General features: G+C 37.9%; 1 protein-coding gene across 2 annotated transcripts in view; it reads left to right on the forward strand.

Moving 5' to 3' along the window:
- The first annotated feature begins 4333 nt into the window (after positions 1-4333).
- The window catches only part of LOC149779682 (uncharacterized), a 58930-nt gene continuing 42755 nt past the window's right edge, over positions 4334-20508 (forward strand). Inside the window, exons 1-3 of one of the 2 annotated variants that reach the window (XM_089940524.1) lie at positions 4448-5361; positions 11707-11886; positions 13290-13409. In XM_089940524.1, coding sequence (XP_089796650.1) covers positions 5195-5361; positions 11707-11886; positions 13290-13409 — 467 coding nt within the window. In that variant the 5' untranslated portion in view covers positions 4448-5194. Of the gene's footprint in view, positions 5362-11706; positions 11887-13289; positions 13410-20508 lie in introns of both variants that reach the window. The other variant, XM_089940525.1, reaches the window with a different exon arrangement.

A 20508-nucleotide genomic window follows, 5' to 3' on the forward strand; every position in this document is an offset into this window, starting at 1 on the left:
AAATAGCTCTGTAGATTGGTAATCGTGAGTTTACCGCTCTGACCTGTACGGATTTACGATGATTATTGTGTACTATCATCTTATTTAATTTGTTATTTATCTAACAACTAATCACTGTAATCATCAACAAGTTCATCGATAAGTTCTCGGTAAACGCCGATATCCATGATACCACCTTGAAATAATCGCCGACAAATATCAGCTGCTTCATTAATTATTTCTGGTGAATTATTCCCGGCACGTTTTCCTCCTATGAGAACTTCTAACCGTGACACATCATTGAGGATATTATCGGGACAAATAATATTACCTCCGAAACCACTACCAGTAGCAACTGGTGTATCGTGAAATTCTTCTTCTGGAGATTGCGTTCGAGGAGGTTGTTGTTTTTTCTGTTGCTGCGGTGGTGGAGTTTATTTTTTCTGTTGTGGAGGAGGTTGTATTTGTTGTTGTTGCACTCGTGCATGAAATCTATCTATTGCGTCTAATAACGCAATATATCTAAAATCACTGTTTGTAGCTTTATCAAGATCATAGTGTATATGAAATATCCATCTTCGCCAGTTATCACGACTTATAGCATCATTAACATACTCGGATTTTAAAAGTTTTTCTTGCTGAGTATAAAATATTTCGATAAATTCAGCTAATTTATTTACATCCTCAAATTTCTTTATTAAATTAATACTTTCTTCAGTAAATTTATCGTTTATATCAACCCTAGCCCTTGCTTGCTCTGTTTCTGTTTCTGGTACACGATCTTTCGTATCACCTATTTCAGCACGAATTTTACCAATACCTTCAAGTATTTCTTCACCAACGGGTGGAGGCTGAGCCGCAGCTATATCAGTTGAAAGATATTGTAAAATCTTCTTTGTCTGTTTGGTTCCTTTTGCTATTTTTTCAGTCTGCGCTGCAGTTTGTTCTAATACTGGAAAAATACCCTTTTTCCTCTTTTCATCTTCCTCCGCAATATCTCCCCATATAGTTTTTTCAACAACCGCTGAAGCTTTCTCAGTAGTTGCAGTGACGGGTTTAAACAGTTTTTAGTCTTCTTCGTACTCAACTTGTGATTGTTGCTGCGCTTGCAAGTTTTTTTCTAAATGAGCCTCTGACAGGAAGAAATTTTTTGATTGCTTCTAATCGTTCTAGAGCTATCCTTGCAGTATAAGATTCTGGATGTACCATTATTTTAATATAACATAATGATTTAATTATAGCAGCAGAGAGGGCGCGACCTCAATAGAGTGTTCACGTGGTAAAATAAACCATTCTACAAACAAAAAGAAAGACAGCGACGGTAAAGTAACACCAATTTGAGAAATCTTTTGGAAGATTTATTTTTGGTTAAATTTGTGTCGACGCTTTTGGTTAAATTTGTGTCGACGCTTTTTATTTTTTCGATTGTCGTAGGAAGGGTTATTTTTAGTTTTTCGACGCTTTTCGACCTTGGTCTGTTCGCCCTCTCTGCTGCTCATACTAAATGAAATTTGTTTGTTTAAGATAAGTGCATTGATTTATAATACAATAATTCATCGTTGATCAGTGAGATGGTTAGTTATTTAAAATGTGGTTATTAAACATGAAAATGAGTTGTAGCGATAGAGTAAAATAGGGCAGCGAAGAAGTCCTATTGTTTAATGTGCATAGAGTTTTTTATTATACATTTTCACTTCTAATACCCGAAGGTTTAATCATAAATCTCGTACCTGTTTATATGTTATCGATCTTTGTTTTAAGCTTCCAAATGTCTTGCAGAAGGAGTTCTTGCAGTTGTGGTTGGCTGGCTGGTTGGCGGCGGGCGGGATAAAGTGGGATTGACTAGAACAATGGCTAGCCGGTAAACCGGAAATGGCTGTTTGTAGACATGTCTCACTGTACTTCAGCTAATTCTGGGTGTACTGCCTATTAATATACAGCCAAAGGCAAAACGGTGGTTGTATCAGGGTAGTGTTAAAACTATTTCTTCTCTACTGCTGGTGAAACACGTCTGCTCGCTACGAACTGTGTGGGATGAATAGATTAGGATTGATTAAAATCCTGGCGAGTTTATGTTTTGAACATCGGCTCGGACTGGATCTCTGGGAAAGTCTGTAGCGAAGTTAGCTCCTGACGCTAAGGAAGAGGCGCTGAACGTGATCTGGAGTTCCTTCGAGAATATATGCATGATCCACATATCGTCAGGAGAAAGTCATTTTCATTCCGTCGCGAATTTATCTGCTTCTCCCCGTGTTGTACACATAGATGTACATGGCGTTAGTCTCTGCTATATGGAAGTGTTGCCAAATGGACCTGGGACTTAGGTGATATTTATGTCCATAATTGTATCGAAAGCATTGTCTTGACTGCGAGAAGAACTTATCGAAATGCTTCTACGTTTGGCGTACAGTAGGGGTTGTTCTTGTTCCTCTGGTCTTTACTCTGAAACAAAGGCTGAGGTCGTGCAAGTTGATTGTATGCAAGACTTAACCGAACTGAGGCCTGCTTACGAACCTCTACAACGTAGCCGTGGAAGAGCAGATCAGATGACAGCAGCTTCAACTGAAGGGTGGTTGGAAGGTGGTCCTTGAGGAATGCGTATTTGAAGAGAAAAGCATATATCCCTGCCCATTAGAAAGAAACGACTTTGACCCCGAAGGATCAAACGCAGACGACATTGATGCCTCAATGCATGTGACGAAACCAATGCATTTTGCTGAGATGGTCAGCGAATTAAAATGTGAATGCAGCGATGATGAGACAGTATTATCTCCAATCGTTTACTGACTGATTCGTTTGGAATGGCTTTAGGGAACGAAGACTATATCGTTGTCATAATCTGTGACGAGATGTGATGGACTGGACTTGACAATCAGAGCGCGACTCAACGACAGTTTGTGATTGGGGTTAGATATCTTTAACTTTATCGATGCCTTAGGCAGTGTCGGGATTTGACAGGCCCAGTGGAAATAATAGAGCTTATTGTTGTTCCCTGCAAGACTGGCCTAAGACAAGGCATAGTACTGGGGACTGTCTCAGGGAATTAGTCGCTGTCAGTTGGTGACATAGCCTGGACTAGTAATGGAGTACTCAGGCATGTGTCCGTGCTGGCACCCGGAGAACTGAACTCCATTGTATTAGGTACCCGTACCGGTTGTCTGACACCGGGACGGGGTAAGATTTGATATTTAGTTACAGTACCTATTGCCTTTAGGCACCAGTAGAGGCCATGTCTGAGTCAGCATTGACTGTAGCCAATACACCACCGATGGTCAAATCCAATCCTGACGGATAAAGGGCAGTCACATGTTCATGCCATTGCTAGTTTCCATCATGCCCGATACTCAATAAGTTACCCAGTCCGTTCAGGCTTCGGCATAAGCAATGACGGGGCCGGTGTTGATAATGTCGATCAACTACTGTGTTCTCTTTGGTTTAGAGTGGCCCCTAAGCTGGAATTGGTCCTATAGGTCGGAATGTGCGAGGCGACTTCGTTTGCTCTGAGAGGTTTGTGGTCTACCAATGGGTAGAAGCAGAAAAAAGTAGATGTCATTTCTAACACGGCAGGTGCGGTGGAACAGGAAGTAGAGTTTTTATCTTTTATCAGTTTCAACTTGGAAATTATGTACACGTGCCCCGAATCATAAATGCTAACAGACGGACATACAAACCAAACACAGATGGGGACTTGGATGGAGAAAAATCATTCCTTCTGTTTTATATGCTATGTTTTATATGCTATTGTAGAATATTTCTATTCTCATCCGAGAAAGAGACTTTATGTGTTCATGCTGGAATGTATTAACTAATATTACATGTCATGTTGTTTTGTAATAGATAAATATGAGACAAGAAAGATGATACAAGTTTTAAACTTGAGAGATGGAGATCGAGAAATCATTCTCAATGTATGTGACTGTTCACACCCATCGACACAAGTGACATATGCTTTTCTTAAATATGTGAAAGAAAGTCCTTATTGGTTAGGTATTACTATAGTCTGACTATACCTCCCCGTTTGTTTTTACCCCCTACCCAATTCAATAATGGAAACCTTTAATGTGATAAAAAGTGCAATGAACTTAGTCAATCCATTCATTGATTTATAATTTCTAACTTGACTCTGAGTATAGTGGCTACAACACCGTCATCATCTGCGCGTTTCACGCTTAACATACGTTTTAAGTATAATAGACGGACATGCTCGAGATCCATTTCCAGTTCCTGGACAAGTCTATTTTCAGCAAAGGGGTGTATGCACGATTGCAAATGTACATACATATGTCGTCTGCTTCCGATATTTACAATGTCGAACCAAACAAGGGGAAAGAATGACAACACCTAATTTGCCTTCCACGTGGATTTAACAAGCGGTGTAATTTATATGTTCATGTGTGCAAAGGGATATAATTCCAAACTCAACGTTATGGTAATTTACGGCATGATCCGACAGTTATCGAATAGGATGAACTACGTCATGATGATGTCAGATGGTAATAAACTAGCCCATAGTGTACGCAATATGGCGCCATGTTAGTATGGAAATTCCGTTAAGCACGAAAGGTACAGGGGATGCCATTATTAGTGCCATTCTGATCACAGTCAGATGAGAAATTATAAATCAATGATTCAGTTTACTTAGCTCTGTGCACTTTTTATCACATTAATTGTTTTCGTTATTGAAATCGTTAGTGGTGTACAAAGAAAGGAGGATATATAGTCAGACTATAATGAGACATACTATGAGAAAATGCGGATGACATGTATAGTTATATATCATAGAGATATTGTGGATTACATGCATAAGTGTACAACAGAAATTATGTATGACATGTATATGTATATAACATAAGAGAAATTGTGGATGACATGTACAGATTTATTACATAGAGAATTGTTGGATAGCATGTGTAGGCATAAAACATAGAGAAATCGTAGATGACATGCGTAAGTATATAACAGAGCCGTCCATGCTGTTATAGCTTCTATTTGAAGAAAACAATATAAAGGCACGTCAAGCTGTATCAACAAAAGAGTGTTGTGTCTTGAAAATGCCGAATTAAGTCAGAATTAATACAGGTTTCTCAAGAGGGAAAAATGATGAAATCCTGCTCAGCAATAAGTAAGTGAAGTGGATTAAGATACTATTTCCGGTAAGATTAGCCTTTTACTGGCTTGCTAATTTTATTTTACGACTTCGTGAACTGTTTTCACCATGTTGTCGCTGAATGGCAATACAGTGTTGTTTCTAGCAGTCCTTGTCGTTGTTAAAGGCAATTCAAGATATGGACCCTATTGCAAACGCAGCCTTGAACATGAGATACTCGGGAAAGATGAACTGGACGGTCAATGGTGCAAAACAGAGCCATTTAATTTAAAATTGCAAGTACACCATCTCTCTCTCTCTCTCTCTCTCTCTCCATATATAAATATATGTAGATACTTTAAAGCTTTGGTATTTAGCGATTTGACATACCAACATGGACAACCGCACATAGGGGCAAGGATGAAATCTCACCTCTAAACATGTTTTGGTCTACAGCCGTAAAACTTAATAGCTGACCACTACATGTTTGCCCCCGCAACCCCCCCCCCATAAGTCTGCGGGTGCTCCTGTATACCAACAGTATTTGTATTTCAAACTGAGATCTGCCCATGACGCATTAATACGAATGTATAAGCATTGTTTTAACTATATGTTGTCGATTCTATAGATCAACGATGAATTTACTCTGATTAATCACTAGCGACGTAAGAAAACAGCATCAACAATATTAATAATCTCTTCTTTTTTTAAAAAAAAAAAAGAATTATCATGGTATCCTATTTCATTGCAATCCTTCCTGCTTTCACTCATCCCTGTCTTAAGGGGTAAAATACAGACAATATGAAGTGAGAGAGAAAACGAATTTAGGCTTGATGAAACCTTTGAAAGTGAACTTACACCAAGTAACCTACAATAATCTTTGGAATTAATCTACTGTGTTCATAATATCAAGGATAAAATGTAGCAATAGCCTGTCGAGCACTATACGGTAAATCTTTTGGTTACGAGGCACACATAATGTAACCTATTTAGTGCCTTTTGCTTTATTTGTGTTACTTCTTCAAACCTATGCTAAGATTCTAAAAACAATTATCAATTAAATATTAAAATATCCGATGGCCGCACTCCCTCTCCTTCTCTCTCTTTGTTGGTTGGTCTTGGCAGCAGACTGGCTGATCGACCAACAGAGAAAAACATAAGGATTGACAATAGCAAAAATGCCTTAATGCTATTCTTCTTAACCCCAAATAACATCTCTTTCTCTCTGACACACACACACACACACACACACACACACACACACACATGCAACGCGACCGAGAAATTTAGCTATTTTGATATCGTTACTCTTATTATCTCAGTCTGGTTGTCTCAGTCAGGTCATCTCAGTTATGGCGTCCACGCGCTAAGAACTACTTTTAAAACGAAGAAACCCTTGTTGTTTTCTGCTATGCCTGATGGAGTTGTTCTAAAATCAAACAACAACAACAGTTATATAACACAAAACCCCATATAGCAACCTACGAACACACCATATAAAACATTTTGAGACACACACACACACACGCACTTACACTGCTGTGTGGAACGATGTGTGACAGAAGACACTTTCCAGGCACAAAGACTATACACATCACTGACATTAAAAAAATGAAATCTTCAGACTCTCTTAAGAGTTACCACAAAGCCCACATCAACTAGAAATGTTTGTTTCAGACCTGCCTTTTTCAAACTTTGTCAAACAGCCCCCCGCCCCGCAGTACCAGTTGAATAAAAATTGTAAAGAAATTAAAATTCACGCACTTACTCAATACAGTGGTTCATTCTTCAGTCCAGACGCTATTTCACAAGATTTTGATGTAGCGCATCAGCGATTGCAATAGAAATAGCAATACTTGCCATATTTCCAAGGAAAAAATAATAATTTCCAAGAATATCACGAACTAGAAGTTTGAATCGTCACTGAACACTTAGTTAGAAATATATGGTAGTTTGTACCCTGTATTTTGAATGTATCATACCGTTGCTTTTCCAAATTAGAACTGATGAAAGTTAGAAGTTATTCGTATTAAAGATTTTAATTACTTATTTTTATTTTCATATGACACCGATCGATTAAATGTGAAAATATAGTAATAATATCAGACGGTTTTGTGTTTCTATTTTTTCATGCGTAGAACTTGTTCACGTAGGCTAGAAAGTTCGCCCCATTGCCCTCATCAACATATTCGTATAAATTCCGCAGTACTGTATTTGGAAGAACAATAGCCAGTGGCTAAAGACGCTCGTGTCGAAATGATTCCAACACCTAACAGTTATAACTTTTTTGTTGTTGACTTTTTCCCCTTTTCTACGAACGGCACAGATAGCTAGATTCTAATTAGATTATTATTCAGATTTTTTAAAATAAAAAAGGTACAAGACCTGATAACAATTGTATAGAGTGAGAAGCAATGATAAACCCTGATGGATAATTCTGTTTTTAATCTGTTAACTAAGTTTCAAACGAGCAGGGTTATTTTAAAAGAAAACATTTGGCGAGAAAAATAATCTATGTCGGTGTTTGAACCAAGACAAAGCAATCCCAGTCGCTGGGTTACATTGTTTTCTTCCTCTTCGGCAGAGCCTCGTGGAGAGACAAAAACTGTAACCCCTTTATTGGGATTTCAATGTCTCGGTGCAAACCCAAACATAGACTCTCTCTCTCTCTCTCTCATCGTAGAAATATACGTATGAAATCTGTGAAATCACAAGCGTAGGGAGTTTCGTTTGTGTATTGCTACAATGTCTCTGGACCTATGTATGATGGTAAAAGTTAGGTCAAACCGACAAGAGAGAGAGAGAGAGAGAGAGAGAGAGAGAGAGAGAGAGTAATTTTATGGCCGTTAGTAATGTTAAGTAAAGCAGAATAATGACTTACAACTTTAAATACATTTGTGGGTTCGTCATTTCGCTTAGTTTATATTCCACATTCATTTCCATACATTCGCCGGGATGTGCATGCCTGAGCGATCAGTGTTCAAAAAGCTAACCATGTGTTTGTAGTGCTCTACTTTGCTTATTAACCATCGTTCATGTTTAAGTCACAAGTGTGTCTTGTATTTACTTAATCAATGTGAATGAAAATAGAAGCTCAGAAAAGAAAATAAGCAACTTTTCAATTTGCAAGTTGTCTGTGAATAGTCAATGGACACAAATGGCGCAGAACTTCATTTTGTAGCGAACGCACAGGAGAGGTATGTGAAGAGTTCATTCACACTGTAAATACGCAGTTGCCTGTGGCGAATCTTTACTCCGTTTAAAGGCAAGTATTTGTATCTGAATGCGATAAAAATAAAATAAAATGTGTGTATGGTATGTATGCTGTATCTTCAATATACCACTCGTTGTATAAGTTTTGGAAATAAAGGAAATTGGCAAGCCTTGATTCCTTTTTTAAAAAATGTATACATCTCGTGGTATATCAATGATACAGGGTATATAGGGTAGAGGGGGACAAAACGCCTCCGTGGGGTAAAACGCCCCCAAGCCATCCTGACGCCCCTGCGCTAGAAAATGACCTGGTCTTTATACAGCAAGATTGCCCAGGTTACACTGGCCTTGTGAATGGCGGCCATTGTTGGATGCAGCCGCAAGCATGGTTTTTGTGCAAGAATATTACTTTTTTGGCATCTTCCTGTAAAAATGTTCCATCCATTTGTTTGCAGTATTTTTGACTGAAACTACCTAAAGAAAACAGGGTATGTATGTTTTTAAACAACATAGTATAGAGATGCATTATGTATAATATTTCATGATTCGCAGCTGTTGTTAATTCCACTTATTGTTAAATTATCATTGATGTACGATAGGGGCAAAATGCCCCCTACAGGGGGCGTGTTGCCCCATAACTGTTTAAATGTTGTACACTTTTTAACTAACCGTTCATATGCCTGAAATTATTCTATGCTTTTTTGCAGATGGTGCGAACTTACAAAAGGAAAACTGATCGAGGAAATTATGGGGAAGTAGCTCTAAAACCGTCTCTTGAAGCAATTCATTCTGGAATTTTACTGAAAGCTGCTGCCAGGAATTATGGACTTCCAGCTAAAACTTTGCAAAGACATATAGATTTGAAGGTTTCTCAACCTGGAGTGTCAAAACTGGAAAGTAAGACTACTGTTTGCAAGCCTGCTTATGAGTTACTTCTACTTGAGCACATCCAGTCCATGGAAAAAGGCATTATTTGGACTTACCACAATTGACGTACGGCGTTTGGCATACGACGTAGCGGTTCATCTGAATATTATAAAAAACATCCATTTCAAGGCAACGCAACAGGTATTGTTTGGCTGAAAGGCTTTATGAAAAGACATCCAAATCTAGCCATCAGAGCTCCAGAGGCAATCAGTGTCAGCAGAGCCATGGGCTTTAACCGGCCACAGGTAGTTAATTTTTACCAAGTATATAAGGAATCTCTTCACGCAACACTGATGGTCTCAGAATATGGAACATGGATGAAACGGGCATTAGACCTGTCCACAAGCTAGTAAACATCATTGCATCAAAAGGTGTTAGATCAGTTGGTAAAGTTACAAGCGGTTAACGTGGTCAAACTATTACTGTAATATGTGCCATGAATGTGACCGGTACCTTTGGATTGCCAGCATTTATCTACCCACGTAAACGAATGGTTCCATTACTGATGAATGGCGCACCAGCCGGATCACTAGGCTTGTGTAGCCCAAGTGGGTGGACAGTCAGTCATATTTTCTTTCAATGGCTGGAACATTTCACTTCTTTTGTGAAATCCACGAAGGACTGGTAAGGTTATGATCATTTCTGACAATGCAAAAACAATAACTGAACCAAGCAAAAGGTTGAATTTCTGTTAACTGGTAGTTCTACAGCCACTGTGGATGGGTCGGGTAATCCAGTGACAGACCAAACAATTTATACTCGGTCACCTGATAATCAACAAACACATCACTCTGTCATCACCGTCGAGGAGACAGGTAATCGGAAAATGTTTGACGAAGCTATTCTTGCTGGAAGAACGGAATGTGTTACCTTGGGAGTATCTGATAACGAATGCAAAAGTGCAGACGATTCAGCATTTATGAACATATTGCTTAAACTTTCGCCAAAGCCTAGAATATACAATCAGCGCACAAGAAAGCGAAAGGCAGAATCAGTCATGAACTTAACATCATCACCATATAAAAAGATGCTTATTGAAAAGCAAAGAAAGACGATAACAAATACAAAAGGCAAATGTTATCGGACTGTATAGGCAAGCGGGAGCAAACGGAATGAAACCAAAGTTTCAAAACAGAAAGAAATGCAGACTAAAAAGAAGCAGACATGTAGAGAGGACAAAAAGATAGGTAGAAAACCATCTAAGACTATGAAGACAACTTGTACAGAGGACCATGAAAAGGGAAAAAAGGCTTCGTGTCCAAAGTCAGTTGCTAAACATGATCTTGCCTTGTCAGCAAACACAACATATACTAAAGACAACATTTGTGGAAACTGCGAATTTGAGTATGGAGGAAGTGATGATCCCTTAATAAAAGATTCCTGGTCGCAGTGCAGTAAATGTTCCAGGTGGTGCCATGAATCATGTGGCACCACCCTCAATATGCAATTGTTCTGTGCTAAGTGTGAATAATAAAGAATTTTCCAGAAGCATTCACTACTTTTGGGCTTTGTCTTTTTCTTCATTAGTTATGGAAATTAGGGGCTATTTAGATTTGAGCATTGTTGTAGCTGCCTGCTTTTCCGCATTGTTGTGTTAACTTGAATGATGCAACAGTATGTAGTTTTAGCATATTTGCCATATATAAAATGTCCATATAGGAATAATCCTTGATTTTACAGTTCAATAGTATTGCTGTAGTTTTACAGACTTTTACATATGCCGAATGCATTGTGGGGCAAAATGCCCCGGAGGGGGCTTATTGCCCCACCATAGGGGCAAAATGCCCCTTTATAAAGTTTTACCATTTTTCATTTTTCTCGTAAATAGTTTCTTCGTTGTAACCAAACATCATTCCATTATGTTAGACGTAAAGCATACTGTAAATAAATTGTCCAATTGCGAACACAATCATGTAAATCATGCCATAAATTACCAAAAGTTGTTAAATGGGGCGTTTTGCCCCCCCTCTACCCTATGTCTGTATGTATATATATATATATATATATATATATATATATATATATATATATATATATATATTGATTATTTTACGTCTACATCAGTAAAGCAGAATCACTAAAATGATGTAATGAAGAGCAATGTTTTCCACCGTGTGCATGTAAAATATTAATTTCACAGTTTTCAATCACAGAGTAACAATAAAAAACACAGAAAAGACACATCATAGAATATAAACAGCATGGACTATTACTGTCCACTGTTTCTAGTTAATTGTCTATTTACAAAGGTTATCATGATAAAGGTAGAGCACTTGGGTCTCTTGTGCAACTTAAAGTTGAAGCGAACGTAAGTCTACACTCTGTTCAGAGTTTCATTCATTTGAAGTAATTGATTTCTTTAATTTAGTTAACTTAATTAAAACAAAAATCGTTAATGACATTGCGGTTTTGTAACATATATCAATTTGCTTCATTCATACAAATTACATTATAGAAATATAACGTATTAAAACCTAATTTTGCCTTATTGCATCCATCAGACCAGACATCGATCCGGCCACCGTTATCAAACTCTTCCCGGGCTTGTTTCACACAGAGACGGAGCTGAAGGCAATTGAAAAGAAAGAAGATGAATTCCGGAAGCAACACATGTCGTTTGTGACAGCAGACTACAAGGAAATCCTCTCTTTACCAGGAGATGGATCATATTGTTGTGTGACGTAAGTATCCACTCTACCACTCTAGGTCCCGTTAGTATGAAAGAAAATATATATGTGGATGAGAGGTCAATATACATTATTTCCTGTTCTGTTTGCTCATTGTTTCATTTGTTCATTTTGTTATTTCTTCGTTGTTGTTTTTTGTTTGCATTTTGGTATCTGGAGCATTTCGATTAGGAATACAATACTTTTTTCCAGCCCTGGTTAGGCTTTTTGACATGTCCGTATGTCGGGATCTACTTTTAGCTAATTAATTAGTATCCACATCTATCTCCAAAGAATCTTCTATTATGTATGACGGTTAAACTTTCTTTTACATCGATTAAAAGATCCTAACAACACAGTCGAAGCAACAACTTAGTTGAGGTAAGAACTCATTTGAGGCAACAGCTCAGTCGAGGTACCCAGGTTTGATACTTTATAGGGCATTTCAAAGATCCTAACAACTCATTCGAGGTAACAGCTCAATCGAGGTACCCATTTTCCATAGCGTATAGGGCATTTCTGAGAGCCTAACAACTCATTCGAGGTAACAGCTCAATCGTGTTATCCAGGACTTATGGCGTATAGGGCGTTTCAGGGATCTAGCATCTCATTCCATGTCCTTTTAGTCTATAGCGTATAGGGAATTTTAAGGTAGAATAAACTAGAGTAGGTGGAGGAACCCACCAACTGCGTATAGGCTGCAATTTACTCTGATCTCACAAACACCGGATATTAGCGTTGAAAAAAAGTGTTGCTATAGTAACCGAAACACTCTTTCACGATTAAAAATATATTTTTATATTGTACTTGTGCTTATTTACTGCCTAATTCTAGTTCAATAATAATAATAATAATAATAATAATAATAATAATAACCTTTTCTTTATTCATGAAAGGATCCATCGTCTATCTGGGCCTCATCGAATTTGCATATTATGTTATACTCAAGTCATTCGCACACACAGGATTACGCGCTTCACACGCACACAGACTTAAAAGTGGAATAATTTATATAACTAATAGTGGTTAAAAGGTATACATCGTGTGGGAACTGGCAGTGTACTGAATCCTACACGCTTTCTCAGATTATTTGTTAACTGATTACGTCTGAAATATAATACTGTAATTGGGTGAAAGACTGGTTTGCGCGATACTTCTACTCACTGAAGTAATTCTTTCAATTTTAGAATACACAGTCCTTTATTCATCATCATCATCATCATCATCATCATCATCAGTTATTCGATGCTTTTTATGGTATATTGATTATTCTACTTGACGATGAGCTTGAGTTTTTTTCTTTGTCTTTACCTAGTTTTTGTATCATCCGAATTAAACCCTGCTTGACAATTATATATTGATTTGCTCCGACTATTACCAATACATTTCTTATGAGAACCCTTTTACCATTTATTCAGGAAACAAGAACTATTTCCAAACGCGACACTGAAAAACATACAAGGAGAGTTACGATATGTGGTAAAACTGACAGTTAATGGTGCAGAACAGCTGCAGTACATTCCTCATGGAATATGCATGTATGTATTGCCATCATGGAATCTTTTAATTTAAGTACAGGATCGTTATAACGCGATATCGCTTATAACGCAATGGTAGCATGGCTCACATTTTAAATTTAATGTGACCTCTCTTTTCAACATCTCTACATGCTCTCGGAAAAGCGGATCATTCGTATCCTTAGCATATAATTAATCCCAGCACTGCATTTAATGTTGCCTTAGCTTTAGAATTTTCTAAAACATAATGCTCTGTTATATTTATTAACGTAAATAAAGAAAGGCTACCAAGTTCAGACAAGTTAAAAGATTTCTGAATGCAGTCGGCATTGTTTAATGATTAGAGGAAGTAAACGCGGGAAACAAAACAAACGATATATGATCAAGAGGTTAGTTAAAACTGATGACATTGAAATTTCAATGCACATTTTCTATGGGGAAGTTTTTCGAAAATTAGTTAACGTGATCTCGCTTATATCTCGATGTTATTCTTTGGACCCCGAGCGTCGCGTTATTACGGGTTTTTACCTGCATTGTTTTTCTAATGGAATCTGCATGTATGTCTTGCTATCCTCATGGAATATGCATCAACCTGTTGTTGTCCACTTCGTTTATTTGTCTTCGCTTGTTTTTCTTCATGGGCATAATCTTTTAATCAGTAAACCAGGGATCATGCGATCAACTTCTTGATTCAATTGACTTGATTTAAACAGGTTTATTTGCCTCAAATTAAGCGCATATGTGTAAAATCATAACAGCAAATAGTATAAAAGTTTATTTAGATGGCCTTTTGAATTATGTCCTACACTATTTCTAGCTACTTAACTAAGAAACGGAATCATATAAAATTTTCAGCATGTTTTCAAATTTTCAGCATGAGTTTCCATGAGATTCTAATCATTTGAAAAGAATTTATATCAATCATGTGGCAAGTCTTTCTCTGAGAAGATATGTAAGAGTTATTTCCTAAGCTAGATGTTCTGTTGAAAGTGAAGAAATATATTATCAATCTAAAATTAAAATTAAATTAAAATCTCTTTGTCTGTGGTTAGGTAAACTTGATGAATGTCACGAATAAAACCAATAAATTGGAATCGCGCTTTTGAGTTGCAACTAGACATAAGACTGGTAAAACTGGCGATTTGGGTGTAACATTTACTAAGAAAGGTACAGGAATCTGCTGCTTTGATGCAGGATACATTATTATTATTATTATTATTATTAGTATTATTTTTGCGAGGGTTATTATCTTGTATCGATGTGGCTTTTGTTGTTTTGGAGGAGAATGGTGTTCATTCTATGCATTTGTCATTTCTGGAAATTACAACCATATAAGTGTCTTCTTCTCATTTTTGTAAATAATAAATATTAATTTGATGACTCGCTACAAGACCAAAAACAGTGCTCAAAATGTACACTACTCAATGAATAAGAGACCCGTCAGGGTAAAAGGTATTATTTTATAAATGAAGAAAATACTCTATGAGTTAGAATAGGACGATTAGAGCAATACCGCGGTGAAAACGGTAGAGCAAATAAAATGCTAATTCTAATAAGTTTACACATCATAAATGATGACACAAAACAAAACTGAGATAGATAAATTTATCGGTGTTTAGATATTTGATACAAATGTTTCACGGGTTGAACATGAAAGCAGTATTGATGATGCCAATAGATAATTTCTAACTTGTAGAAGCTCACTGCAAATCGTTAATGGGGATACCCTACGGTCAATGGAAATCCCAGTCAAAAAGGTCATGGGAACGTTACGGACATTTTTTTTTGGGGGGGGGCACGAGACAGATGCCCCCCCCCCCTTAATAAAAAGTATTTTATGTTTGTGTGTTTCCCTCTCAGATATGTTGTATGTTCTATTTATACAGAATTTTGTATCAGTTTTTGATGGGGTATTTATTTTCCCTAGTGTTATCTAAAGGGTTGTTCGCCCGAGCCTGGTTTTATTCACCTTGCTCGAAGTCCTTTCCCTTGTAATTTTTGTGGCCTTCGCTAGAGGTCTTCTAAGTCTCAGTGTTTGCTATGTGTATTAGTGCTGTATTGTGTGTATGCTATATTTTCTGTATGTTTGAGACAGCAAGTAAAAATCAAGTTTTTTGTTTCTTTTTCCCCCATTTGTCTTATTTAAATTCTTTGGATTTAAAATCCATTACAATATATTTTATGTTATTTAACGTTAATTTATTTTCAATTTAGAATTTTGGCGATCGGAACTGTGTGATATATTAGATTATGGGAAAAATATTTTATTGTTTTATTCAAGTGGTAATATGTGTCGTTCCTCTCAATACGTGCTAAAGAAGGAAACAGGTAGGCTGTGCTCGATTCAAGGTCCACACATCTTTATTCCTTGCATTTCTTCCGAATCGAGTTAGGTCTCCTATGATTATTTAAACTATTTCTTTACAAAATTCCAAAAGTTGTTTAATCACTACAAGGTTGTAGGTTGGTCAACCATACAGTACGGGAGCTGTGTGGTTGGAGAAAGAGAGAAGAGTCAGTGGGGTTGTACTGTTGTATTTTTGTTTGTGTTTGGTCTGTTTATGTTCTACATGGTTTTTTTTTTCAAGACTCTTTCATAGGCCTGTCCACTTCGCGTAGCGCTCTGTGACAGAGCCCCATGATGTCAACCCCTTGTACTTTCTCCATATAGATTCCATGTGAACGTTACGGACAAGCTTTTTTCAGACCTCCCTGGGAACGTTTACGGACAATGGGAATTAACATGGGGAATATTGGGACTATATACGGACAATAGGTGAGGTGACTTCACGATAATGAAGATTGGTAACAATGATGCAACAATGTTGCAAGGGGCTGAACTCAATCGCGACTAAAGAGCCCATTTTTCCATTTCCATCTCTACACTGACACAAGTTCTTCCTCATCATCAATTTCTTCTTCTTCTGAACCCCTCTCGGCTTTCTCCTCTTGTTTGTTTCTTGTCTTTTCTCTGCGGGCATTCTGAAGCCCAGTGTCCTTTCTCCTGACAACGATAACAGGTAAGTAGTGAAGTGGGGCGATATAGCGTCAAGGGGAATTAGCATTACAAACCACCCTGGGCCTGTATAGCGTCTATGTAAATTTAACATTAACCACCCTGGGCCTGTATATCGTCTATGTATATTTAACATGGGCAAAAACCCCATGGCCTGTATAGCGTCAAGGGAATTTAACATAGGAAAAAATCTTGGGCCTGTATAGCATCAAGGAAAATTTAGCAGGGTGGGCCTGTTGAACGTCAAGGGAACTGGAACAGGGTCGGGACCCTATTTTAATACGGTCCCGACCTTATGGGTCTATGGAAATGGAACAGGGAAAAATTGAAACAGGGAGGGTCTCTATTTTTTAAAAAAAAAAGAAAAAATGGGGGGGGGGCAATGAAATTCAAGATCCTTTCGAGACCTATGAATGGCCCTGAAAAGGGATTTTGGGTTTCTTCTTCTTCTTCTTCTTCTTCTTCTAACTCCTCCACTTCTTTAACCATCTTCTCACTTTTGCCACTATTCCTGTCTTCTTCTTCTCCTTTTCTGGCATCCAGTCAGGATGGCCTAGAGCTCTGAACTTTTCCTGAACTTTTATCCAATTCTGATTGAGCCTCTCAAACTCTTCCTTTTTCTTTAAATTTTCCTTATCCTTTCTTTCTTTACTCCATTTCTCCTTTATCTTCTTTACTTCTTCCACCATCACTTTTCTGATTAGTTCTTCAGCATTCTTCAGCTTTTCCAGACCCCTTTTGACAAAGGGCCAATCTGACCATTTCACCATTCCTTCCAAAAAACACCTTACTTCTACAACATTATCCAAGGCCTCTTTTAACATTCCAATTTTGATATAGGGAGGATTAATAAACCCTCTCAACTTCTTCACTTCTTCTTCTATTAACTCCTCTATCTTCTCCTTGGCTACTTTTAGTTTGTTAGCAAAGTCCAGACTGTTTCTTTTCCTCCATTCTCTTTCAATTCTTTCCACTACATATTCACTGTCTATCATCCAATAGTATGTTTCCTTTAAGTTGTTGAACAGGTCAGATACAGCTACCATTTTCTTTTCGCTTATTCCGTAGAATGGCGCTAACGACGAACTTTGTGGGTTCTTATACGAAATGCGCGGAAGGAAAACATCCCCCTAAAACCAAAAACTTATATTACCTAGATCATCACTTAAAACGCGCGGACGTGAAGGAAAACATCCCTACTTTTCTCATCTCATATTATCTACTATCCACATACGCGAAGCAGCAAAAAACGAACCCAAAATCTACCATTCACACACGCAAAGCATTAAAATCAAATCCAAATCTACTATCCACACAAACGTACTTGATCACTTACAAAACCCAATAATCTACTATCCACACAAACGTACGTGAGCGCTTACAAACACAAACACATACACTCACACTAGGAAAACAGAGTCAGTGTTTATATTCACACTACTCTACATACACACATTGGCAAATCGATTACTATTTCTTTTCTAAAGGTTTGGGTAGCCCTGAAAAGGGCTGTTTTTTAAGAACTCCACTACACCTGGTTAATGATGGCACCTTCCAGGCCTGGCACCACACACGCATCTTCTACTCCAGTCTCCTTTCACTCTTTCGACTGGGAGCGCAGAGGGAGGATAATTGGCTTCAGCTCCCCAATCCTCTGTCTCTGGAATATTGTAAGCCATCCTCTCTCCTATTTTCTTTTCCTCCTTTTCTTTTTTCCTTTTTTGCTCCTCTTCCTCTTTTATTCTCCCTTCTTCAACAATGGCCTCCGCAGCCAGCTCATTCACTATACGCCTGGCATATTCCAGGTGCATCTGGAGTTCTAGAAGTTTTACAATCCATGTATTCATTGTCTTGCTGTTAACAGGTTAACGATGGGTAGCCCGACTGCCGACCAGTTTTCAATTTATACGAAAAGCGCGGACTTGAAGGAAAACATCCCCTAAGACAAAACTTATATTACCTAGATCATGACCAAACAACGCGCGGACCTAAAAGAAACACTCACTCACTTTTTTACTACCCATTACTAATTAAAAAATTTTCATTAATCACTTAAATATACTATCCACATACGCAAGGCAATCAAATCAAACCCAAAATCTACTCTCCACTCACGTCAAACAGCAAAAGAAAACATTATCATTATCTACTATCCACACAAACGTACTTGAGCGCTTACAGTCACAAACATACAATCACACCAGAAAAGAGTGAGTTTTTATATTCACACTACTCTACATACACACATTGGCAAATCGATTGTTATTTCTTTTCTAGAGATTGGGGTAGCCCTGAAAAGGGCTGTTGTTTTTTGTTTGCTATGGCGATCTTTTATGTTCTAAGAATGTGACGTCCTCTGACGATAGGCTTCCTCCCAGGATAAGGTCTGCTTCTTCGGAAAGAGAAGAACTCTTTGGTATCGATACGACAGTCGACAAAGCCTCTGTTAGGTTCAAGTTGCTGCTGCTGTTGTTGCTGTTGCTGCTCTCTCTGCTGTTTCTGAAGTCTGTACTTCTCTGTCCATTCTTCTTTCTCCCTGTTAATTTCTTCTCTGAAGAGATCTTCTATCATGTCTTCAGTGACTTTTAACATTCTCCCATTCTCTATCTCTTCTGGCTTCGGTATCAGACTGTGTCTGACCCTATGCAAATTCACGTAGGCTTCGTTTAGCTTAGCTAGTCTGGAGCACATCTTCGTAGGAGGATGAGTCGATAATGGATGGTTAGACTGGAGACTGCCCCGGTTTTAAAGTCAAAGCGCGGACGTGAAGGAAAACATCCCTACACGGTTTTCGAGTCGGACCGTTCAATGAGTGTCATGAGAGGGATAGTAAGAAGTTAAAGAGCATGAATCAAGATTCCTATAGCAAAACAAACCACAAAGACATTTTTTTCTTCCAAACACAACATTTTTTATTCAAAATCACTTAACACTAACAAACAACTATAACATTTTTAACAATAATCAAACAATATAACATCAAACATTTTTTTCAAATCACAAACATTTTTTTTCAACTAACACATTATTTTGGACAGGGCTGACAACGTTGTGAACGAAATTGTGATTTCCACTGTTGGAAGTCATTAGGCCATTGATGAACACTACGTTTCCTAGCTTGAGACAAAAAATAAGCATAATGGTCACAAAACCATTGATCTACTTTCACATCGTTTCTAGAAGAAGAACGAGGATCAAAATGAGTCACTAAATGTTCTAAGGAATAGCCCAGGGTGCGATGATGCAGAAAATACACACAATATTGTCCACACACCCAGGAATCGGTGTCTTGTAATTTCACATTATTGAATCGGGTGGTCTGAGCATTTCTTCTCATAAAGTCAATGATATCGTCTTCCAAAGGGGGCAATCCGTACGAATCGAAATATTCCACACATCCTTCTTGAGGAAAGTAGACGGCTACCCAGTGGGTTCCTGGGAGATGACTGTGGTCCGTGTTGATCACGTAAGCTAGATGGTCTTGAGGTTTGCGATGAGAGAGTTCATCTTTAGCACAGACGACAGGATTCCAAGAAGCAGTGTACGAACTGTGCTTCAAAAGATAATAACGTTCCCAGGTATCCATTTATTTGTGTGGTTTTCTTTTTCTTCACAGGTAATGATAAGTGATCAATTCGATCCTGACTTTTTCCTTGAAAATGTCTGAGAAGTAAAAGGCGTTTAGCTCCGACTTCTTACTCTGGTCAAAGATAGATTCAATGCGACGGCACTCCAGAGACGTTAATGGAGGAGATGAATGTTTATCCAAACCTTTATACCACTCATTCGACACGAATTCTGTCTCGATGAGACTCCAAGCTTTGTCCAGATATTCGTCCAATTTTTCTTCTTGACTTAACATCAGACATTTGTCGTGTTGAATTTGACTGGGATGATCGTTGTAACATCCATAGCACCCTTCCTTGATCAATTCTTTCATTTTATCTGCCAGGACTATAGCAAAACAGGAGACTAAATGGGCTTCTTGTTCTGGCCATCTCGACTTCATCATGATAACTTCTTCGTCTTGGGATTCTTCTTCTTCTTCCACGGTCTCCTCACATTCCATGTCCAAAGTTTCTCCACTAGGTAAAGAGGGATAAC

This window comes from Sinohyriopsis cumingii, chromosome 17 (genome assembly GCF_028554795.1).
Source record: "Sinohyriopsis cumingii isolate HCF-2022 chromosome 17, ASM2855479v2, whole genome shotgun sequence".
In the NCBI taxonomy this organism is placed as follows: Eukaryota; Metazoa; Mollusca; class Bivalvia; order Unionida; family Unionidae; genus Sinohyriopsis; species Sinohyriopsis cumingii.